Genomic DNA, 22,447 nt, shown 5'->3' with positions numbered 1-22,447 from the left:
CGCAACAAGTTGGCGGCCTGCAATCTTATTTAATTTTTTTCAGCGGAAAAAAGTTGCGGAAAATAATTTTCTGTACCACCTCTAAGTTGTCCCCTCTGACAGTTTTAAACCGCAATAAAAAAGTTTTAGAATTCATTCGACGTAGACATAAAAATAACTAAATTGAAACACCGTCAATTTTCTAATCACGTGGGGCAAGTGGAAAGTTTCTCATTAGAGATTCAATTTGTGTTTTCTCTTAGGTAGCTATAAGTATACAATACAAGCACGATGCTATCAATAGTTATGCACTCGGATTTGCACTACTGTTAAATCTTTACACTATCAAGGTAACAGCACTTGAGTTCATCATCGCATGTTTTTGATTAAAAATAAATAAAACAATCGTTTCCGTCTGAACCAGATTTCAACCTTCAATCTTTGGAGTACAAGTCTTGTGTCTTACCTCGGCACAAACTCGCATTTGTTAAAATGGGTTGAATTGATCTAAATCATTTTCTAAAACGAGCTGTCAATGATTGCTTTCATACAAAAGACATGATGTTCAAAATCATCTACTTTTCACTTCAGAGTCTAGTGCTAGAGACAGTAGAGCAAATCCAAAGTTAGAACTCTTCAAATCATGATGATTGGTATTTTTTACCGTGAAAGGTTGAACCAACATTATAATGTTTCGTAAGCCAAGAAGCTTGGAAAATCTCGTTATACTAGATTTTCCGGTAGGAATCTTGAAATAATGCTTTAAAATTGGCTTTCATATACATTTAACGAATAAATGGTACAATCTCAGGAAAAGAATGCAAAATATGAAAAGGATTGAAAACCTTCGACCTAAATCATCTGCGTCGTTTCAAGAAGTCCATTTTAAACATCCTCCAATCACTGCACAGCGCACATTTACGAAAACAAAACAGAAAAAAAGCTGCTGGCACAAACAAAACATACATACACACACATCAATATTACGACTTCGATTGAGCAACATGTTCCAAGATATTCGTTTGTTTTCAGTAGTTGATCTACGATTATTTTAACTTTTTTTTTTCGCCTACCGCGTCCGTCGCTTTTGTTTTTGCCTTTGCTCAGTTTTAATACTAGAACGTTAATTTAACGACACTGTTCTGGTCATTCTTGTAGATTTTCTTGTCAACTGATTGCTTCTTCGGTGTTTCTGTTTTTGATATTGTATTGTAGCAGCTAGTGTGGTAGTAGTTCGTAGTAATCAACTAGTATTGATGATAGTTTCTTAGCGTCCAAACATAGTACAACACCTACTAGTTGTAATTTTTCTCTTATTCTTCTCCTTCCTCGACTATCGTCTAATTAGCGCCCTTATTTTCATGTTTATTGATTTGTGTACTCAAATCTAATGTACTTGCTTAACGCGTCACACAACACTGCGAATAAAACTAACAAAGAGAGTGTTTTTTCTTCTTCTTGGACTAATCATTATAATAAATAGCGCCTTAAGTGACTTATCGTCCTCTAACAAAGTTTCATAATCTAAAAATTTCGAGAAACGAAAACTATTAGGACTGATTTGCTTCGTTTCTTTTGCTAGTAATCGTTTGTCTGGTTATCTTACGCACATACATAACAAAACATTTACACATCCACAGCCTTTCGTTAATTGGTTACAGTATGTAGATATAACGGAGGAAAATAATTGCCTATTTGGAGATTGTGAGATATGGTTTTCTCTGATGGCCTGCGCTAACTGCAGTTGTATAACTCATGGTTCCATTACTTTCACTAGACGGAGACGTTTGCTGTCGTTATTCTGATTGGGATGAAGAGGGGGCCAGGGAGAGTTGGATACTAGGTACTAGAGAAGGACGTCTTCGTTTTGGGGTCCTACTTATGTTGGAACATATGCTCACTAAAGTAACAACACCGACGACGACGCGTATAAGGGGGGATAGGTTTGGAGTGTATCCGATTAGAGAGAGATGATTGCCGTGTTTAAACTAATAATTGATTCATCGCATGCTCTGTTCAGTATGAGAGCCCCTTATTAATTACACGTGAATAAAATGATATCGGGTTTTCCTTTCCTTCTACGATATTTTGTCTCACTTTGGCCCTTAATCGTGAAGTTGTATAGAACTTCTCGGCGAGCTGAATGGAGTTTGTTTTATGTTGCAATGCATTTCACTAGATTTTTTTTGTTTTAGTTGTTATTGGTTATGCTTGTTTATCGCAATATCTTCTTTTAATAATAATAATAAAATGATATTATTTCAACATTGGACCACCATACATTATTGATTATTTTTTCTTCTCTTCTTTATACAATATGTTTAAGACTTGTTCGATCTGACAAATTTTCTTGTAAATATAAATATGCGTCATCTTTTCCTCTTGGTAATATGCTTATTAAGAATTGAGAGCTTTTGCTCCATACTCTGGTTCGCATTTTAAGATATTCCTCGAAATATGTGTGTGTTATCTTTTCTGTTGCTGTTTCGGTAAAATCTGTAATGTGTATTCATTATTCGTTTCAGTGTGGGATATGTTGCTTCTGAACTGAAAAAAGTCAACGAATGGGAACCAAGGGAAGAATCGAACCAAACTCGGAAATGAACAGGGAAATCGAACTCAAGGGACCGCAACTTTCACAATCAATTCGACAACATTCGGCGTTTCACTGCTCGGTGTGGCGTCTTTATTTTTTCTTCTCTCAACAACAAATAATAGTCTCTTTCTCCATTTGCACTTGCACACTACTTTATCGCGCTGCCCCGCAGATGGCAGTCAGTATTGGCTTCTTTTTGGCTTTCGTTTCAGATAAATTGATTGTGAAATTAGAATCTCGCTTCGTCGTCTTCCTAAACGTAACTGAAGTTAAGGACAGTAGAAGATAAATGTAGAAACTTAATCGCTAGTAAATGAACAAATCGAACCTGGAAGAAAACGAATTAACGGTCTAAGAAGGATGGAAGGTTTGTTTCAAAATGTAGAACCAAAAATAACATAAGAAAAAAAAACAAATTGAAAATAATAAAGAAAATATACTAAATAACAAACTCAACAACGGTATTCTTTGTCATACGTTCTAGCTTCTCTGCAGCGTCTCGCGTTTCTCTCACTCGACGTTCCTATCGTCTCTAAGCTTAAAACGAGGTTTCTTCACGTAAGATTAATTTGTATAAAAATGTACAAAAATGAGCTAACTTTCCTAACAACTAACATAACCGACGAAAGAGAAGTAGCTTTCTGGTTTTGTTTGGAAATTTTCCATTCACGTGGTTTGAATTGTCATTTCGTTTCATATTTCACCCTAACAAAAAAAAAAACAGTATCAGTAACTGAGAATTGGACGACTCAAAACCAAAAACCGCAGTCGTTCCCCCCTTCAGTGCACATTTGTATTGATAATTTCGAAGACATCCCTATCGGACGGGGGGAACGCTCTTATGTTTTGGATACTTTTTTGTTTCGTTTCAATTGTGTAGTAGTTTTCTTAGAGTAGGTATGTAGAGTGACCGTGGAGTCGAGAGATGTGATGTCACGCAGTCGCATGCCTTCGTTCTCATTATACACGTGTGGTAGTGTATCATATGTATATGTTTTGTATATGTATGTGTGTAACGAGTGTTTGCCGTGTTTTACTCAATTGTGATGATTGTTATTGTTGTTTCTGTTGTAGTTCGGGATTGAAACTTATGGAAATTAAAACGATTCTATACAATTGTTTTGCTTTTTTTGTTTTCTTATTGTTACTAACTTAATCACTAAACTGAATTTTCCAATTCACCATTTGACAATATTTTTTCTTCTCATTTTCTTCTTTTTTTCATTATACAATTGCAATGTACAATTTGGAACTAATTTCACTACGCAGGTTTCTTAAATTTTTATGTTTTCTAAAACAGTTCAACAAATGTGTGTTTTTTTTTGTAATCTGCTGCCTCTCTTTCTATTCTACATTGCTAATCCAATTAAAAATGAAAAACAAAAATGAATGAACAATTGCAATAACTACAATGAAAGGGAAAATCTGTTTTCCACTTCTAAAAATAACAAAATGAAGGAAGCTTATATGAGAAAAAAAATCTATGAAAACAAAGATAATGATTCCTAATCGCTAAAGAGTGCCTTACGAAACTATGCAATAAATAATGTCTTTTTCATTCAGCGTTCCTCACTGCTGTGTCTCCTTTTTTCCTCTTTAAATGATACTTCGACTGATCTTGAATGTGACCAAACGAAACTAACACAATTGTATAAATCAAAACAATTCAGGAATTCAGAAGGGTGGAAAAATGTTTCCTTTTTGGTTTTAAAAATCGATGACCTTGCTTCCCAAAGTTCCGCCATATGGCCGTGACGGGCAGAAGGTATCTCCTGTACAATTTGACGTTGTCGGAATAATGCTTTCCTTAAAGTTTTTTTTTCTAGCAATAAATAATTTGGGTTGTCGGACGACGTTGGACTGTGCCTTAATTTTAGCTTTGATATATTATTTCATTTCTCTCCTTCCTTCCTTGGGTAAGTGGGTGTCTTCAAAGTCGCTCTTTCTCTTGCAGGCTCGACTTAAGCTTGGAAACGACCTGTGACAATGGGAAGAAGGTATCCTTGGCTGGCTAGAGTGCTAATGTAGATGATGTATTTGATGGTGGGTGATTGCTGACGAACCCGTTCGGGTCGTCATTTGCTTTATGCTACCGGACGCTCCTTGCTTACATTGGTTCGTCATCGACTTTGTGACCCGTCACCTGGATGTTCACGACCCCGGTGGAGGACGCCGCCACAGACGAGACCGTCGCGGTTGCCGTCATTGGGTTGCCTTGAGCTTGCGCCATGCCCATGGTGTTCATGTTTTCGATGTTTTCGTTGTTCCATGCGCCGTTCATCGTTTTGGACGAGGAGAAGCAGAGCTTCATGATGAAGGGGAATTTCGTTCCTGGGAATATAGAGATGATAGAGACGATGTATTAATAATGCAAGTTATATGGATCCAGAGCAATTTTCTTGACCAATATTCATTTGGGTCCCTGACCTATTTTTACATTCATTTTTTCCTAATCTCTATAATTTTTAGCCGATTTCATTAATCTTTTGAAACAACACAACAACACAAGTTTCGTGATCGGTTCCGGATTTATATGGATCTCCCGTAGGATCTGTCCGAAGGTCATTTGAGACATTTCCATAATTATTTTGCGCGGATGTTCCGGAGCTGATTCCGGATCCTGGAGAAGAACATCAAACTGATTTTTCGCTGGGATTATATTATGATGCATACTCCGGACCCTGGATTGCAATCCATGTTATGCGAGACATCAATCTTCAAGTTTTGTTTTTGTTGGAAGTATATTATGATGCAAATTTAATCATTTATTGTGGCAGAGTCTATTACAAGTCCTTTCGTCATATTTTGGAGCCGATTTAGGACCCTGAGGAAGGAGATCAATCCGATGATTATAATCCATATCATGAGATACATCAATCTTCAAAAATCAGCACCGGGAGTATAATGTGATACAAATTGAGTCATTTAAAATTACTTGCGGGATGTCCTTGAGCCAATTTCGGGACTCTGGAAAAGAACATGCCGGAATCGGCTCCAGAACGTCCGGCAAGTTCTTGTAAATAACCCTTTGTTGTATGCAAAAATTTATTTTGCATCATATTATACTCTCGGCGAAACACATTGAAGATTGAAGTATTGCATGATATGGATTGCAATGCACGTGTGCAGCGATTACTTCAGTAATTCCTCCAGGCATAGGAGTAGCAAGATGCGGACAGGGAGGTGCCGTTGTCCTCCACTGGCCGACTGAAAAAAGAAAATAATAACATTCATGTTTCGGTTCAATTGTGTCGTGATAATCTTTTTGATTGGTTCTTGGAGTTAAACCAAAAATCAAACTTCTGTCAAAGATCTAACCAGAAATTTTTTGATGGTTTTAACTGTAGGCTTTTCGGTATTATAGACCAAACCCCCTCCCCGTTAATGAGTTACCACAATGAACTTTAATACTCGTGTGAGTGTCACTCTGCGACTATAAAAGAGCACTGAATAAACCAGCTGATCAATGTTTATACTTGGATCGTAACTAGTAAATTAGTGTTGTCACTCTGTGAAAGAAGCCACCCTCAAGTTAAAGTGGCGTACGAGGATAAATCTTTGGAAAATTATTGTGATTTCGAGAGATTAGTGCCTAGTAATTGGCAGTTTGCGGTTCGCTAGTGTTTGCGCGGCATTGAGAAACAGAAAGTTCGTCGTGTGCTGGTGAGTAACAGTGTAATAGCCAGCTGCTAATTTTGTTTGCGGTGTTAGGCTTTTTGTTACCTGTTGTGTTGCTATCGTGGTTTGGCCATCGCGTATTTTGTGAATGGTTGGCAGTGTTTTGTCAACAAGACGGAGTGATTTTTCGATTGTTTTGTTTGCCCGGCAGGTTCGGTGTAGTTATTTACCGGCCAACTCTTTTACAAAGGCAGCAAACGAATCGATCGTGGAGTTTGGAAGAAACGGCGGTTGTTTATACCAAGCTGTGTGGAGCATATTTGGGCTGCGGCTGAATAAGTGACGGATTTTTGGTGCTGCCTGCTGGTGTGCTGTTGCTGTTACTGTTGCTGTTGTGGAGAAGTTGTGCTGCTGATTGGACTGAGCCAGTATTTTTTGGTCGGTTGTACAGCGTTGAAAATAAGGTATGTGTTTTGTTTTATTTTATTGATTTTCTTGCTGGAAATTTGCTCCAATTTTTGAGATTTTTTCTCTGTTGTTTTTTTTTCTAATTATTTTCAATCAGAAGTGCTAAATATGCCGCTGATTGGTGCAATCGAAGCTTACATCCCTGGTTCTACTAGCTTTGCGCAGTATGTGGAGCAAATTGAATGGATCTTCAAGATCAATAAAATTCCAGAGGAAGAAAAGCTAGCTTATTTTCTTGGGCTATGTGGTCGAGAGACTTATAGTGAACTTAAACTGTTGCATCCTGGCGTCGACCTTGCGACGTTGACCTATGACGCAATGATTGACTCTTTAAAAAGACGTTTTGATAAAGCAGAAACTGACATGTTTCAGCGCTATAAATTTTATATTAAGGGTCAAGCTCCAGGCGGAAAGTTGCGAATTTGGCGCTTTCAAGGAAACAGCTATCAGAGATAAGCTAGTAATGGGGGATAAGCAAATTCAACAGAGATTAATAGAAGAGGAGGATTTAACGTTGGCCAAAGCAGAAAAGCTCATCGTAAACCGAGAATCCGCGGGCGTTCGAACCAGGATGATGAACGGTAATAACTTAACAGTTGTTGCTAAGATTGATGACAACAAGCGGAAGGTTTACAGTTCCAGTCGATCCAGGAGCAAGGAAAGAAGAAGTAGGAACAATAGAAATTTTAGCAATAGTCATAGCAGAAGCCGCAGTAGATCATCACCAACTCCAAGGAAGTCATTTTATTGTAACTATTGCAACAAAAAGGGCCACACTAAAAAGTATTGCTATGAACTAAAGAAACAGAAAAAGTTGCATGTTAAATTCGTTGATGCTCCTCCAGTTCAAATTCCCAGCACTTCGGATTACTTCAAACGCCTGAGAGAAGATCCAAAAGATGACGATTCCGAATCTGAGGAAAACTGCATGAAAATTACATCGGTCAATCGTAGGAATGAGCCATGTTTTGTAAAACCAATAGTTGAACAAGTGGAAATGCGTATGGAAGTCGACTGCGGTTCTGCAGTCAGCGTCATTGATGAGCGAGATTTTCTTGATTACTTTGGAAATTTATCTCTGGAACGGTATGATAACAGGCTTGTAGTAGTAGATGGAGCGAGTTTGGAAGTTTTAGGATGCGTTCGAGTTACAGTCCAGTTAAATGGCATTCGAGAGCATCAACTGGAGCTAGTTGTGTTGAAATGCGCCAAGCGGTTGCGTAGAATTGTCCCTCTTCTTGGAAGAAAATGGCTGGATGTTTTCTTTCCAGAATGGCGTCTGCCTTTTTCTAATGAAAGAGTCAACAAAATTTCGGAAAATCTAATCGAAAATACTGTTGAAGATGTGAAGCGTAAGTTTGATCATATTTTCAAGAAAACTTTCCTAGATCCAATTGTTGGTTTTGAAGGAGATTTGATTCTGAAGGAAGATAGACCCATTTTCAAAAAGGCCTATGAAGTGCCTTTGAGACTGAGACAAAAGGTTATTGATCACATTTATGCTTTGGAGAAAGATGGAGTAATTACACCCATAGAGGCGAGCGAGTGGGCTTCTCCAGTCGTGGTAGTAGTTAAAAAGAACCAGGATATCCGCTTAGTAATCGACTGCAAAGTGTCAATAAATAAGCTCATTGTTGCAAATACCTACCCTTTGCCAAATGCTCAAGATCTTTTTGCATCTTTGGCAGGAGCTAAGGTATTTTGTTCTTTAGACCTTGCTGGAGCTTACACTCAATTGAAATTGTCAAAAAAATCCCAAAAGTTCATGGTGATCAACACCCTTAAAGGTCTTTATCAATACAATAGGCTGCCTCAGGGTGCATCTTCCAGTGCGTCAATATTTCAAAAGATCATGGACCAAATTTTGAGCGGTTTACCTTTGGTAGTTTGTTATCAAGATGACGTTCTAATTGCAGGAGTTGATTTTGAAGATTGCAAAAAGAATCTTTACTTAGTTCTAGACAGGCTTTCTAAAGCAAATATTAAGGTGAATCTTAGCAAATGCAATTTTTTTGTAGATTCTTTACCTTATCTTGGGCATGTAGTTTCCGATAAAGGTCTTATGCCGTGTCCAGAAAAAGTAGACACTATCCGTGCAGCGAAAGCTCCCCAAAATGTGTCTGAACTGAAAGCTTTCCTAGGACTTTTGAACTTTTACGGAAAATTCATTCCACATTTGTCATCTCGTTTAAACTGTCTCCATGAATTACTTAAAAAAGATGCTCGTTTTGTTTGGTCCCATGAATGTCAGAAAACTTTTGACGAATGTAAAACATACCTTTTGTGTTCAAACCTTTTGGAACTTTTCGATCCTAAGAAACCAGTGGTAGTAGTTTCTGACGCTTCAAGTTACGGACTTGGAGGAGTGATTGCCCATGAAATTGATGGTGTTGAAAAACCAATTTCATTTACGTCATTTTCATTGAATGACGCTCAACGAAAGTATCCGATAATACATTTGGAAGCTTTGGCGGTAGTAAGTACAATAAAAAATTTCCATAAATTTTTGTATGGACAAAACTTTACGGTATACACCGACCATAAACCACTCATTGGTATTTTCGGAAAAGAAGGGCGTAACTCTATGTACGTAACACGACTTCAACGCTATGTATTGGAACTTTCGATATACGATTTTGATATTGTGTATCGACCCTCTTCTAAAATGGGAAACACGGATTTTTGTTCCCGATTCCCTCTACCTATTGAGGTTCCAAAATCGTTGCAAAGGGAATACATAAAAAACTTGAATTTTTCTTCAGATTTCACAGCCGATTATCAACAAATAGCCAGTGAAACATTGAAAGATAATCTTCTTCAGCAAATTCAATCCTTCATAAATTTTGGCTGGCCGAACAAACCTAAACCAGAATTTAAAGACGTTCATACACACTATCAAGATCTTGAAATAGTTGATGGGTGCATTTTATTCCAAGACAGAATACTCATACCGCGCACAATGCAACAAACAATTCTTAAAATGTTGCACAAGAATCACACAGGAACACAGAAAATGAAACAACTAGCGCGAAGGAGTGTATATTGGTTTGGTTTAAACAAGGATATTGAGAGTCACGTTAAAGCGTGTCGAACTTGCAACGAAATGTACATTGAACAAAAACCAAAAACCTCCAACGAATGGATCCCGACTACCCGACCATTCATTCGTCTGCATGCTGATTTTTTCTATTTTCAACAAAAAGTATTTTTAATTATAGTTGATAGTAATTCTAAATGGTTAGAATTAGAGCTGATGCCACATGGGACAGACAGCAAAAAGGTGATAAGAAAATTCACTGCATTATTTGCTAGATTTGGATTCCCAGATGTCGTGGTTACTGACGGAGGTCCTCCTTTCAATTCAACTCCATTCATCAAATTTCTGGAAAACCAAGGTATCAAAGTGCTTAAGAGCCCGCCTTATAATCCACAGAGCAACGGACAAGCAGAAAGGATGGTAAGACTGATAAAGGAAGTGTTTAAAAAGTACTTACTTGACCCGCAATTACAATCTTTGGGCACAGAGGAAAGGATCTACAATTTCTTGTTTAATTACAGAAACACTTGCCTAGACAACGGTGATTTTCCTTCAGAACGAGTCTTCTGTTTCAAGCCAAAAACAGATTTGGATCTAATTAACCCAAAATTACATTATAAAAAACAGCTAACTATTCCAAAGCATGACAAAACTAACAGTCAGAAAAGAACAGTTATACCTGCACATGACCCTTTAATCAAACTGACTGCGGGTGATCCTGTTTACTACAAAAATCACAACCCTACAGACATACGTCGCTGGGTAAGAGTAAAGTTTATTAAGAAGTTATCTACCAACATTTTCCAGATATCTTTTGGTGGTCGTCTGCTATCCGCACACCGGCAACAACTTCGATTGGTGGAGAACTGTTTTGATCGGAATTTTGTCCCGGTGTTGTTCGATCGGGACGCGCCGGATCGTAAACATGACCCAGACCCAGCCAGCACAACCAATGCAGAACAAATCGAGTCAGAAGAAGAAGATTTTTACGGTTTTGCTGCGGAATCATGCATTTACCGTGCACCCGTCCAATCTTCTACCTTACCTTTGAGTCTGAACGATGCAAGCTTATCGAGAAAGCGCAAGAACGTGGACACACCTGTTTGGCGATCGAAAAGACTCAAGCATTCCAAGAAAAACTCTGACTATGTATATTATTGAAATTAAATGAAATTGCTTATAACTAGAGGGGGAAGAATTGTAGGCTTTTCGGTCTTATGGACCAAACTCCCCCCCGTTAATGAGTTACCACAATGAACTTTAATACTCGTGCGAGTGTCACTCTGCGACTATAAAAGAGCACTGAATAAACCAGCTGATCAAAGTTTATACTTGGATCGTAACTAGTAAACAAGTATTGTCACTCTGTGAAAGAAGCCACCCTCAAGTTAAATTAACTACAACCAGCAATAGCTGTTAAGTTATCTTGAAATGTTCAGTTTTATAAGGGATAACTCCACATAGTTGCAGGAAACTCCTCTTTATTTTACACTCTATATTTGTCTTTAAATTGTTCAAGGTTTAACCATTCAATTTATTTCAGTAATCGTTTCTAGAATTTCTCCATCAATTGCTCAGCGATGTCTCGAGATAATTTTCTGATAAGATAAATTGAAAAAGAGTTTCTCTCAAGATATCTTCAAGAAATCATCTATTGAATCTTCACAAACCTGTTTTTCATTACACAACGAATTTTACATCATGAATTGTTCAAGTAATTGAAGCAAAGAACATACTGGGAGTTTGTAGGAATTCCTCCCAGTATTACCACCTTCGGAAAGTTTTATATTTTTTTTGATTCCTTCATTAGTTTTTCCTTGAATATGACTGGACACTACATCCATAGTTAGTTGCGCTTAAGGAATTACATATTTTAGAATCACTTCATTAACATTTTGCATGAAAAATGTTCGGAAAAGCCTACGGAATCATCGGGAAATCGGCAGATTACATGACATTTTACAACAGCCTTCTTGACGGCAAGACGATGCACCCATAGTTCCATTTAAAATTGATCCTGATCTGGAAGTTTACTTTCAATGACTCCATGAAGTCCTTCAAATATTTATTTTCTTATAATTTTCTCTGGAGGATGAATGAGATTTGAGGCTAATCAAAAAGTGTGTTCAGTGAATCCTCAGAGAACTCCTTCAATAATTCTATTGAAAAAATCCTTTCAGAATTCCAATTTCCCTTCGAGAATCAATACAGAAATAAGATAAAATCTGGAATTCCACAACGACATTCACAAGTAATGCTGAAGGCCCAAGGATTTCCCAAAATATTACTGTAACGATTTTCCTAGTTATTTGCTTTGAGAGTTTTTAACACACTAATAAATTTAATACATTAGAAATTTCTCCAGTAGTATTAATTGAACTTCTTAAATAAAGTTTGCAGGGTTCTTCAGATAAAAAGTTTTAACTTAGGAGTTTTCCCAAGCATTTCTTCTCGGATTATCCTAAGAACTAAAGCAGATAAAAAAATCTTAAAACACTTCCTACATTTTAAGAAATTTCTCTGACATTCCCAACATTTTTTTTTCCAAATTCTTGTTACTTTGAACTTACGCCGGGGTCCTGGGATCTAATCCCATTCCCTAGGTAGTGCCTTATGATGTAGAAAGTTATAGTGACGTCTTTCTTCGTTAGGGAAGTAATACAGTTGGTCCCGAGATGGACTAACCCAGGGCTAAAAGTCTCGTTAATAAAGATAGAAAAAAAATATGTTGCAGATATCTTACAAAGTTCCTCAAGCATTCATATACAAATTTCCAAAACTTTGAAACTTCCAAGAATTCCAAGTATTTGTCCAAAAGTGCCTAACTTGTTACGCTATGATTTTCTCGAGATATTTTTTTTTTTTTTTTGTATGGTATTCAGTTGGAGCTGCCTGACAGCTTAACTTGTCAAGGCTGAACCCTCGGTCTGGCTTTTGCCAAGTTTCCCCTCTACCAGGACCAATACTCAGACGGACTAGGCAATGGCGCCCACATGAACACTGTTTTTTTATTAGTATTGTGACGTGGTAGTTTTTGAAAAGTACCCATATTCCCTTGCTTCTGAGAAAAGGAAGCATTATGAAAATCAGCAGCTCCATTAGAATTTGTTTGAAATAGTAGTGTAGAATTTGTTTGAAATAGTAGTGCATTACTAATACTGTCTAGTCGAAATGGTTTTGAATAATTTGTCATTCAAGTGCTATTCTGATTACTATTGTCTTTTACGTAAGATTAGAGTCTTAAATGTCAAGTGTCGTCAAGTCTTAACAAAATTAGGCTGTCTAGTAGTAGTTCTAGTTAATTTCATTTTTTGTTTTTATAAGTATTTATTGGTCATTACGTTCATATATCCTTAAAGAAAAAAGTCGCTTTCCTTGTCTGTTCAACAATTTTTCGAAACTAGCAAGTGTACCCTAATGATCGATCTCAGCGTCTTACTTTCCATAGTCATTTTTATAGTGAATATTGAAGAGTAAAGTTACCTTAGGCTTCTATTACAGTCTCCTACAAGATTCACTTTTCGGTGGCAAATGCAATGCTTCACAACGCCTACTTTCTACTTGTAAATTTTGCGAAAATGAAGCTGGAATTAGTTTATTTATACCGCTGTTACAAAAGAGGTATTTCTTATTATGGCAATGTAAAAACCATATTAAAATAAGATTGTCGCCACTCATTTCTACTCAATGAATCTACTAGTCATTTTCCTAAGAGTTCCTAAGTATTCCCTACGTCGTATATGATAACAATGTATCTAGCTAGCTAATAGTAAGAGTGGCTACGGATCATTCTGGTTAGCAAAAGGCAAACTGAACGTCACCAATAGTATTAATGTCCACTTCGAATAGATTAATTATTTGAAATGGGCATCAATTCTATCAATGACGCAGAATGTCCGTTGGATCACATCCGAGATATCATTGCGTCTATGCCATATGAATTATGACGCGGCTTTAAGCAAAAAATGCCAAAATGTGATACCACCACTACAGGTTACGCCTTTGGTTTCCATCATATGGGCTAATGGATTATGCCCTCCCATCGCGGCAAGGTCGCATAACCAAGGGGAGGGCTATGATTTTCTCGAGATATTGTACCAATATAAGTCCAGAAATTGTTCTTGTTACTTGCCAAGAATATTTTTCTCACAATTCCTACAAATAATTAAACAGGAATTCTTTCAAGCATACATTATAAAATACTTCAGAGGTTTTCCAGGAGTTCGTCCAGTGTTTTTTTTTTTATTTTATTTTAATTTTATCTATGAATATCTCTAATAATACTACCAAAAACATACTGCAGAATCAACAGGAAATTTCTTAAGATATTAGGGGAACATGATCCAATTCGGACCTAGTAACAGTTTTTTGGTCATATATTTTCAGCACGATGGACGGCATGAAAAGTTTTATATTTTTTTGAAAGCCTGATTTAGCGCACGCACTATTCTCTCAGAGAGATTTGTGATATCTCTTACCAGGACATGACTAGACATGTTTGAACTGAATTCTTCAAGAGGTCCAAATTAAACCAACCCTGTTCCAATTAGGACCCCCAATGTTCGAATTCAGACCACTCTATTTTTTATAAAATTTTTCTATGGTAGTTATAGAATAGAACTCCGATTTGTTTGGTATTAAAGCTCGTTGAACTTCTTCTATTAACGCAAGCAAAAAAAATAACAAGCGTGGAAAATTCTAATTTAATTCGAGTCAGAACTAGCTCAAGAAAAATGTGAATATCATTAAAAAAAACATGTGTAAAATCCGAAACTGGTTCAAAACTCAGTACAGTGAACTTTTTCTAACTCGATTTTAAACTGACCATCGTGTATGGGAGATATCGAGATAAAGAACGCATATTTTTTTTTAATTTTGGTAATTTTGACAAAATACATTGGAATTCTAAGTAAAATTCCAATACAGTAATGACCCGATTTTGTCAGCCACCGATTTTGTCTACCCCCGATTTTATCAACCCCCGATTTTAGCGCCTTTTAAGACCCGATTTTGTCTACCCCCGACTCGAATATAGGCCTTTTTGACTCGATTTTGTCAGACTTCAAAAAATACTTTATTTTAATGTGGAAATATTAGGTACAACCATAATGTAGAAAGTCAGGTATGATATTGGCCACATCTATACGATCATCTAAAGTATGAATTCACATCGTATCGCAGTTGTCACAGAACGCAGTTACGTTAGGGATCTTGTATATTATTACGGTTCATATAAATATATAAAAAAAATGCTGTAAACATTAACAAAAACATTAAAAAAGTCTATAGGCGAAAATAAAAATAAAAAGTAGCCGACATTTTTTTTCCCGATTTTAGCTTTTTCACGATTTTGTCAATTTCAACACCCAACATCTAATCAAAACTACTAACAACAGCGATCAATTATCAAAATTCATCGCTCCCTGGAAAATATAATTCCGAGCCCAGGGAATTATAAAATATCACAGAAAGACTGGAGATTTATTGTCAATTACAGAAGCTTAGAAATGATGCTAACCGATAGTCTACTAGAGCACTTCAAAACAACAAACTAAAATTTAAACCAAACGAATTAACTGAAAGGCGTCAAATGCATTGTGTTAGATCCTAGCTAGACGGTGGGTAGAAAAAAAGTACACACTATCTTTACAGTAGCGCTAGTATTGAGAAAAGCTTGATGGTCTGAATTAGAACAGGGTCCGAATTGGACCAGCTTCCCCTACTTTTTGGATAGCATAAATTTCAGCAAAGGATGTTAAATAAAACCTGGATAAGTTCTTAAAGGACTTCCTAAACAAATTTATGAAGTTTTTTTTTTAAATAAATTCCTAAAATCTCCTGCCTACATTTTTGAAATATTTAGGTAACAACATTTTGCATTGATTTTTCCAGAAATTATTCCTGTGACTTCCCAAATATGAAAATTTCCTGTTTCTAGTATACATCAGAAAAAAGTTCGATTATTTTTTCAGGACTCCATCCAATGCTTCCTTTAAGTTTTATTTTTATATTAACAATTCACCAACGAATATCTCTAACAAACTACCAGAAAGTATTCTGCAGAATGCAAAAGTAAATTCTCAAAATATTACTTATGTTTTATATAATACCATCCAACAACTATTTCTGCAAGGTTTGTACCGTGGATAAATCCTTGGAAGACTTTCGGAAATAATTCTTTAACTATTTTAGAAGAAATTTCTGATGAAACTGCTTTGAATTGTTAAAGAATTCTTGGGAAAATTTATGAATTTAAAAATTCAGAAGGAATATTTCAACTTATGCTAACTTATGGAATGCAAAACAGAGCTCCTGAGAAACCCGCAGTTCTTATATGAATCTCTGTAGGGATTTTGATGGTCTAAGAGAATTCTCGTTTATTGGAGTAATTGTGAGTGTTTATTCTGAAATAATCTATAAAAGTCTGAAGAAAATATATCTGGAAAATTTAAAAGATTTTTTTACAAATTTTCTCAAAGATATCTCTAAATGAGTTTTTGTAAAAATCCATAGATGTCTTTAATCAAGGAACAAATTGAACAAAGGCGTGTTTTGCTCTTTGTCAATGAAGAAGTTGCATAAATGTCCTCCATAGTTCACTGCTTCATGTCAAAAGAGGGTAAAGGTTTTGTATAATGAACGTTTTTGTGAAACATGTTGCTCGTCCCTCCCTGACGAAAATTCTGGCTGTCGAACTCCTGCTAGATGATTATCTGAACCCTTGAGAATGTATGGAGGATTCTGAGGATAAATTGTTGAAATAATAATTATGAAACAAAATCCTAGACAATATCCAACAGATTTTTCTAGAGAATTCTCTTTATCTACAACTTTATTGAAAAACCCAACTCAAGACATCTTTTGAGGAACCTACAAGAGCGGAAAAAGCCCTGAAGAAACCATTTGAAGAAATTGATTTCCTCAAGAAAGCTGTGCAAGACACTTGTAGATTAGTCACGAATAAAATTACACTTGAAAATTCCATAAGCATACCTCCATAGGTATTCATCCAGAGATACCTACATTATTATTTCAAAGAATTCCTCAAAAAGAAAAGGTAATTCCACGAAAATTTTAGCATAGCCTAGACTGATTGCTACTTCGTGATTGATTGAAACTGTTAAGAATTCCTCTTCGATTGAAATGAATGAATCATGACTTTCCGCTTATTCTCGAAGTATACATTTTAGCAGATCTCGCAATATTGATTAATAACAGCGCCGACCAAGTCCTTACTGTCAATTGGGATGGGCAATAAATGTTAGTGTGTAATGATTGTTGCTTCAAGAAGCCGTTATGACTGGAACAAGGTTTACTCCCCGGCCTTGTTTCTGGAAGCAGTCTGGATGAGATTATCAAAAATAGTTATAAATATTGATAGTATTCAATCTACAAAGTATACCGTAACTACGCTAACGCTAATGATTATTGCTTCTAGAGTCCGAGAAGGGTTAAGGTCGTTAGGCCGAAAGAGTCGTTCGGCCGAAAGGGTCGTTAGGCCGAAATAACATTTGAGCTTGAGCTTGAGCTTGATTGGCCGCTCGTGGTTGCTACTCCAATATCACCAGATCAGCTGCACTTACACAAGGAACCAACCAGATGACTGCTTGGGACTAACAGTCACCCTCAGTGTATAAGTGCTGGTGATCTTCTATTATTAGGCAACAATGCCTGCCACGTCAGAATGCAGACCAATGTGGGGAAGGGGGAGGAATTGATGTTGCACTTATACTAGCCCACTGTAGACCGTGGAGTCCGACTGCATCTACGCTAGTTCATGCGGGAGTGTATGGATTGGAGGAAAGGCATGGCAGAGAGGTTTGCTTTTGTGGTTAGCAGACTGCCTAAGTATCAGGCGTAAGGAAAGGCATGTTATAATTATGGAAGAATAGAAGTGTTAGGGAAACGGTTTCTTGGCAAGTGAGAGATACAACTACAAAGTACGAGGAAAGGAACGGGCCTGGGATTGAACCCATAACCTTCTGCTTATGAAGTAGAAGCGGTAGCCATCAAACCATATTTAGTAGCCGTGGACTCTAACCACTCGGTTAACGAAGGCCCCATGGGATCACAAAGGCGACTATTCCAGCGGAGATGGTTAGGGGCTCTTAAGAGGACCCATAAGAGATGGTTCGTCGAAACAAACAACTAGCGGAATGTGCTTCTGGACCCATCAGTAACCGGTCAAGGTTCCCGCCAAGACAGAAGGCGATCAACATCAACTTAAGTGAGAATAGTGTAATAGTGCAAAAAACTAGATACTGTGACGACGGCAGGAACTGACCGCTCCAGTGCAACATGTGAGGTGATTGATGGCACAGAGTTAATCTAGGCCATAGATCGTAATGGGAAGTACCTCCCAAAAATACTGGCAGCTGCTGAGCAACTCGATGTCATCATCGAATTTGTTAAGAGCAAAAGCAATTTCAGCAAGGACTTGAAAACAAGTCTGCGGAAATTGCGACAATCAGTCCTAGCTGCAAAGCAGGACTATGAGAAAGCCAAGGCACAACTTGGTAAGGTAGAAGGCAAAAGAGACACTAAATCGTACAAGACGCATGGTTTCTAAGGGAAAAATGTCCTACACGGCTGTCCTCCAGAGCGGAAAAACTGGCACGAGCCAAGCTACGCGATCAAGAGGACATAGCAACAGTGGAGAGGCCAGCGCCACGTCTAAGATCAAGAAAGACAAGAAGAAAGTGCCCCGTGATAGCCCACACCAGGCAGTGCTTCTACAGGAACCACGGGCGCAAATCAATAGCAAGCCGTGGATACCAGTTAGAAAGAAGAAGATAAAAAGAAAACCGAAATCGGCGGTCAAGGAGAATGCTAAACCGAAAACAGCGAATCGTAGGAATTTAGACGAAGCCTTCGTTATTAAAACGGAGGAAGCGAAATACGCCAAGGTTCTGAAGGCGATGCGAAACACGGAGAAGTTATCGCCATTGGGCGCAGATGTGCGGAGCATAAGGCGGACTAGGATTGGACTAGAAGGACGCCAAGCTAAAAAGCACAGTCTATAAGCAACTGGTACAAGAAGTACTTGGCGACGAGATTGATGTAAGATTCCAGTGTAAAATGCTGGATGAGGTCACCGATGCAGCGGAGGTCTCGGCTACCCTTAAAGAGCAGTGTGACATCGACGTAGCCAGGCCAGACACCTTAGAAAGAACCCGCAGGGCACCGGATGAAGAGGCCAACAATGCGAAGAACTTGATCATTCTCAAGAAAGGCTGGTCGGTTTGTCGGCTAAGCATACAACAGTCTCCTGAAGTTTGCTTCAAATGTTTCGGGAAGCGCCATATGTCGTGGAATTGGAATGGTCCCGACAGAAGTAAGATGTGCAGAAAATGCAGCACCGAAGGCCATACACACTTAATTTAGAATGCCGAATCTCGGCTAATTTTAACCGAGATCCGCACAGCCGAGAAGTCGGCAAACAAATTTCCTGGGATCTCAGTAAATAAAAGCCGAGTATCAGTAAAGCATGCTTCGTTGCTAAGCAACCAGACAAACTGTTAGCTGAGTCTCGGTTAAAATCGGAAAACCGAGATTCGCACAGCCGAGCTCGTGAAAAAAATCTAAGTGTGTAGGGCAAGCTATTGTACGAAAAACGCTAGGTGCCTACTATGTGTCGACCGAGCAGACAACGGACGGACCCAAATGTCCGGGCACAAGTGCTGTACCAAAGCAGACAAAACGGAAAGCAACACAGTTGAATTTAAACCACGGTGATGCAGCCCAGCAGTTGCTTTGGCAGTCAGTCTCGGAAACCAAGACTGACGTGGTGTTACTATCAGACCCATACCGCATACCAGCCAACAACGGGAACTGGGTGGCGGATAGGTCTCAACAGCTAGCAGCTATAGGGACGACAGGACGATACCCAATCCAAGAAGTAGTCTCTATCTCAAATGATGGTTTTGCGATAGAAAATAGCGTGTTCTATTGCAATTATTACGCGCCCCCTAGGTCGGTCGATTGAGGAATTTTTCCAGTAGTTATAGAGTAGTGACTTTAATGCATGTGCAGTGGAGTGGGATAGCCGCTGCACTAACCAAAATGGCCAACTATTGTTGGAATCCCTGGCAATACTAAATGTAGAGCTCACAAATGTAGGTACAGTGAGACCCACCTTTCGCGTTGATGGCGGTTATACAAATCAATTGTTTTAGTTTCCCTGCATTGCTCTTACCTTTGTGGTCGATCGCGCTGTGGTTGCACTTCATGATGGCGTTCACGGCGAGAGCTACGCTTGGGAACTCAACCAATCCGGAGGAGGACCGTTCCGATTTCAGCGGGAACATTCGCACTTGCGACGGGAGGCAGTCCTTGCTGGTGAACGCGTTCAGCAGCTGATCCTCGGACATACCGGGCGGGGTGTTGAAGAAGTGCAGAATCTGCGATGGATCCATTGGAGCAATTAATGAGGAGCGATGTAGAATAATCATTCTATGTAAATGCATACCTTGCTTGGTGGCTGGATGCGATTTTTGCTGGCTTGGGTCAACGACAGAAAACGATTGTTCTTGGAGGCGCTGTAGTCCTTGAAGCTGATCGAATTGTCCGGCAGGGTGTAGGGGTTGGTGGACTCTGACAAGTAGTTCTGCTTGGAAAATCTGCAATCCAACAAACGAAAAAGATTGTAATCAGTATCATGATTGTCAGAAAAAAAAGTGGTTGTGGCAAAACTTACGCAATCTGAATTTTGCTACCATCATTTCCGATTGGAATGTTGTTCAAGTGCTGGATGCTGCGTTCCACTGCGATAGCGTCTCCCATCTGGACCATGGCGGTTCCCTCTTTGGTCTTCAGGAACTTTATCTGGATGCCGGAAGAAAGAAAATCGCAATTTTAATACAACTTTCAAATAAAGAAACGGCAAATCAAGGTGAATCGGGAGAAAAAGAAATTGAAAGAAACCAACCCGAAACTATGGAACAAGTAGGGAAATAAACTTTCGGGACTAGTTTGACGATATTATTTTCCCTCGCACGGTGGGGGGAAGTTTCCTCCACTTTTTGCTTCGTACCGCTTTTCGCAACAAGTTTCTCTGTCCCGTTCGGTTGGGAATTGCACTCCTCCTAGGGAAATCACATCTCCCAGCGACATAAAATCTCGAAAAACGGAAACGGGACACAAAAACGTACGGCGCTGGCAAACTTTCCACTTGAAGCATGAAATTACGATTGCAGAATACATTTCTTCGCAAGCATTCCCAGTTTCCTCGCACCTCATCAACGTATCCACTTGTGCACTCAGTGGAATCATGTACGTGGCCAGAGAGGGCAGTTCTTTCCTGACAGACTTAAAAAATCAAAACCAACTTGTTTGCTACGAAGATTGTTACATTGTTTGAATATTTCAGCTAACTTTCTAGACGATTCCAATTTAAAATCAAACTTTTGTCAAAGATCTTTCCAGAAATCATCCAGAGAATTTGGAATTGCCTCGATCGCCGAGCCGATAAAAATAATCGACATGGACATTAATCTTGTGCTTCAATTTCTCGGAAATTGTCTTCAGCATTCATATTTATAAATTATTTGTGTCCTGATGGCTTTCTTGCGATTTGTTAAATTTTCTCAACAATCAATTATCATTCAAAATCATTATCAACAGTGCACAATAAAGTGTCTTGAGAGTAATCTGCTAAAAATCTATTGAGGAACTCAAAAAAAAATCATGCCAAGAATCTCGAATTCTTCATAGAATACGTCAAAGATATGATGAGAGACAGATCTATATATTCTATCTGAGATTTCTCTAGATGTTTTTTTATTTCAATTCTTCAAATATTTCTTCAATAATCACTCCAGGTTTATTCCAGAAATCGTATCGCGGAATAATATTTTTTTTCCAACGAAACGTCAGCAGTACCACCAGGTAGGTTTTGGGAATGCATCTTTGGAACCCTACCAGAACTTTCTTCAAAATACCTGATGAAAATCCTAGTAACGCCCATGAGTGGAATCCAGCGAGGAATGAAGTCTTGCCACCCAACTTCGTCCATGACAAGCATCTCCGATCCCGCTACTTTTCTGAGTGGAAAATTTCCCAGACCAAAGAAACTTTTCCTGCTTCATCTCATAATTTCTTGCAAACGCTTTCCTCCTGGTGTACCAACGAATAACGAATGCTTATGCTGCTGTTATAAGCTCGTTTCTGGCATTTCATCCACCCGGTTCCATCACAGTTCCACCCCATGACTGGCTTAAAATATGAAACCAGTAGCCAATAAAGTGATGGAGAGTGCAGCAAGAAGTCTCGGGGCCTGTGCACAATCGGCGGCGTTCATCCGAAATCCATAACTAATAAATGTTAAAGTCACGCGCGCCGATAAATTCAATATTTCGGTCTACTTTGGGGCGAATATTGAAAAGTGTTTGCGGTGCCGGATGCTGGTTAGTAGTGCTCATGGTGGTGGTCCAAGGGAAGGAGGAAAAGCGAAAAATTTTAGCAATATCAATTCGTTTGAAAAAGTGTGACTTTTCCCGATTGCCATTTATCCGGAGACGTGCGATACAGACCGCAGAATGGAAGCCGCTATGCAACTCAATTCTGGGAAGGGTGTAACGTATTTCCGGTTGGGCGGCATCATTAATATGTAATTGCAAGATATATCACAGGAGACATACTAGGCTCTCAAATATAAAATATCCTACGGTTAGAAACGACAGCATATATTTATAGCTGTTTTAAATAATAACATAGAGTGAAATTCTATTAACAAATGATAAAACAATATT

The 22,447-nt window shown here is 38.3% G+C and overlaps 1 protein-coding gene across 11 annotated transcripts in view; it reads right to left on the bottom strand.

The window, feature by feature from the left end:
• Nucleotides 1–1,560: 1,560 nt before the first annotated feature.
• The window catches only part of LOC5572228 (heterogeneous nuclear ribonucleoprotein L), a 710,940-nt gene continuing 690,053 nt past the window's right edge, over nt 1,561–22,447 (bottom strand). For all 11 annotated transcript variants that reach the window (XM_021851703.1, XM_021851706.1, XM_021851708.1 and 8 more), the window contains 4 exons: nt 20,395–20,522; nt 20,167–20,317; nt 19,894–20,098; nt 1,561–4,906 (listed from right to left, as the gene is read on the bottom strand). In XM_021851703.1, the coding sequence (XP_021707395.1) occupies nt 4,683–4,906; nt 19,894–20,098; nt 20,167–20,317; nt 20,395–20,522 (708 nt within the window). In that variant the 3' untranslated portion in view covers nt 1,561–4,682. The remainder of the gene's footprint in view (nt 4,907–19,893; nt 20,099–20,166; nt 20,318–20,394; nt 20,523–22,447) is intronic.

The sequence above is a fragment of the Aedes aegypti genome, chromosome 3 (assembly GCF_002204515.2).
Source record: "Aedes aegypti strain LVP_AGWG chromosome 3, AaegL5.0 Primary Assembly, whole genome shotgun sequence".
Lineage (NCBI taxonomy): Eukaryota > Metazoa > Arthropoda > Insecta > Diptera > Culicidae > Aedes > Aedes aegypti.
Note: the sequence above shows the minus strand (reverse complement) of the source record. Positions and strands in the feature narration are given on the sequence as shown.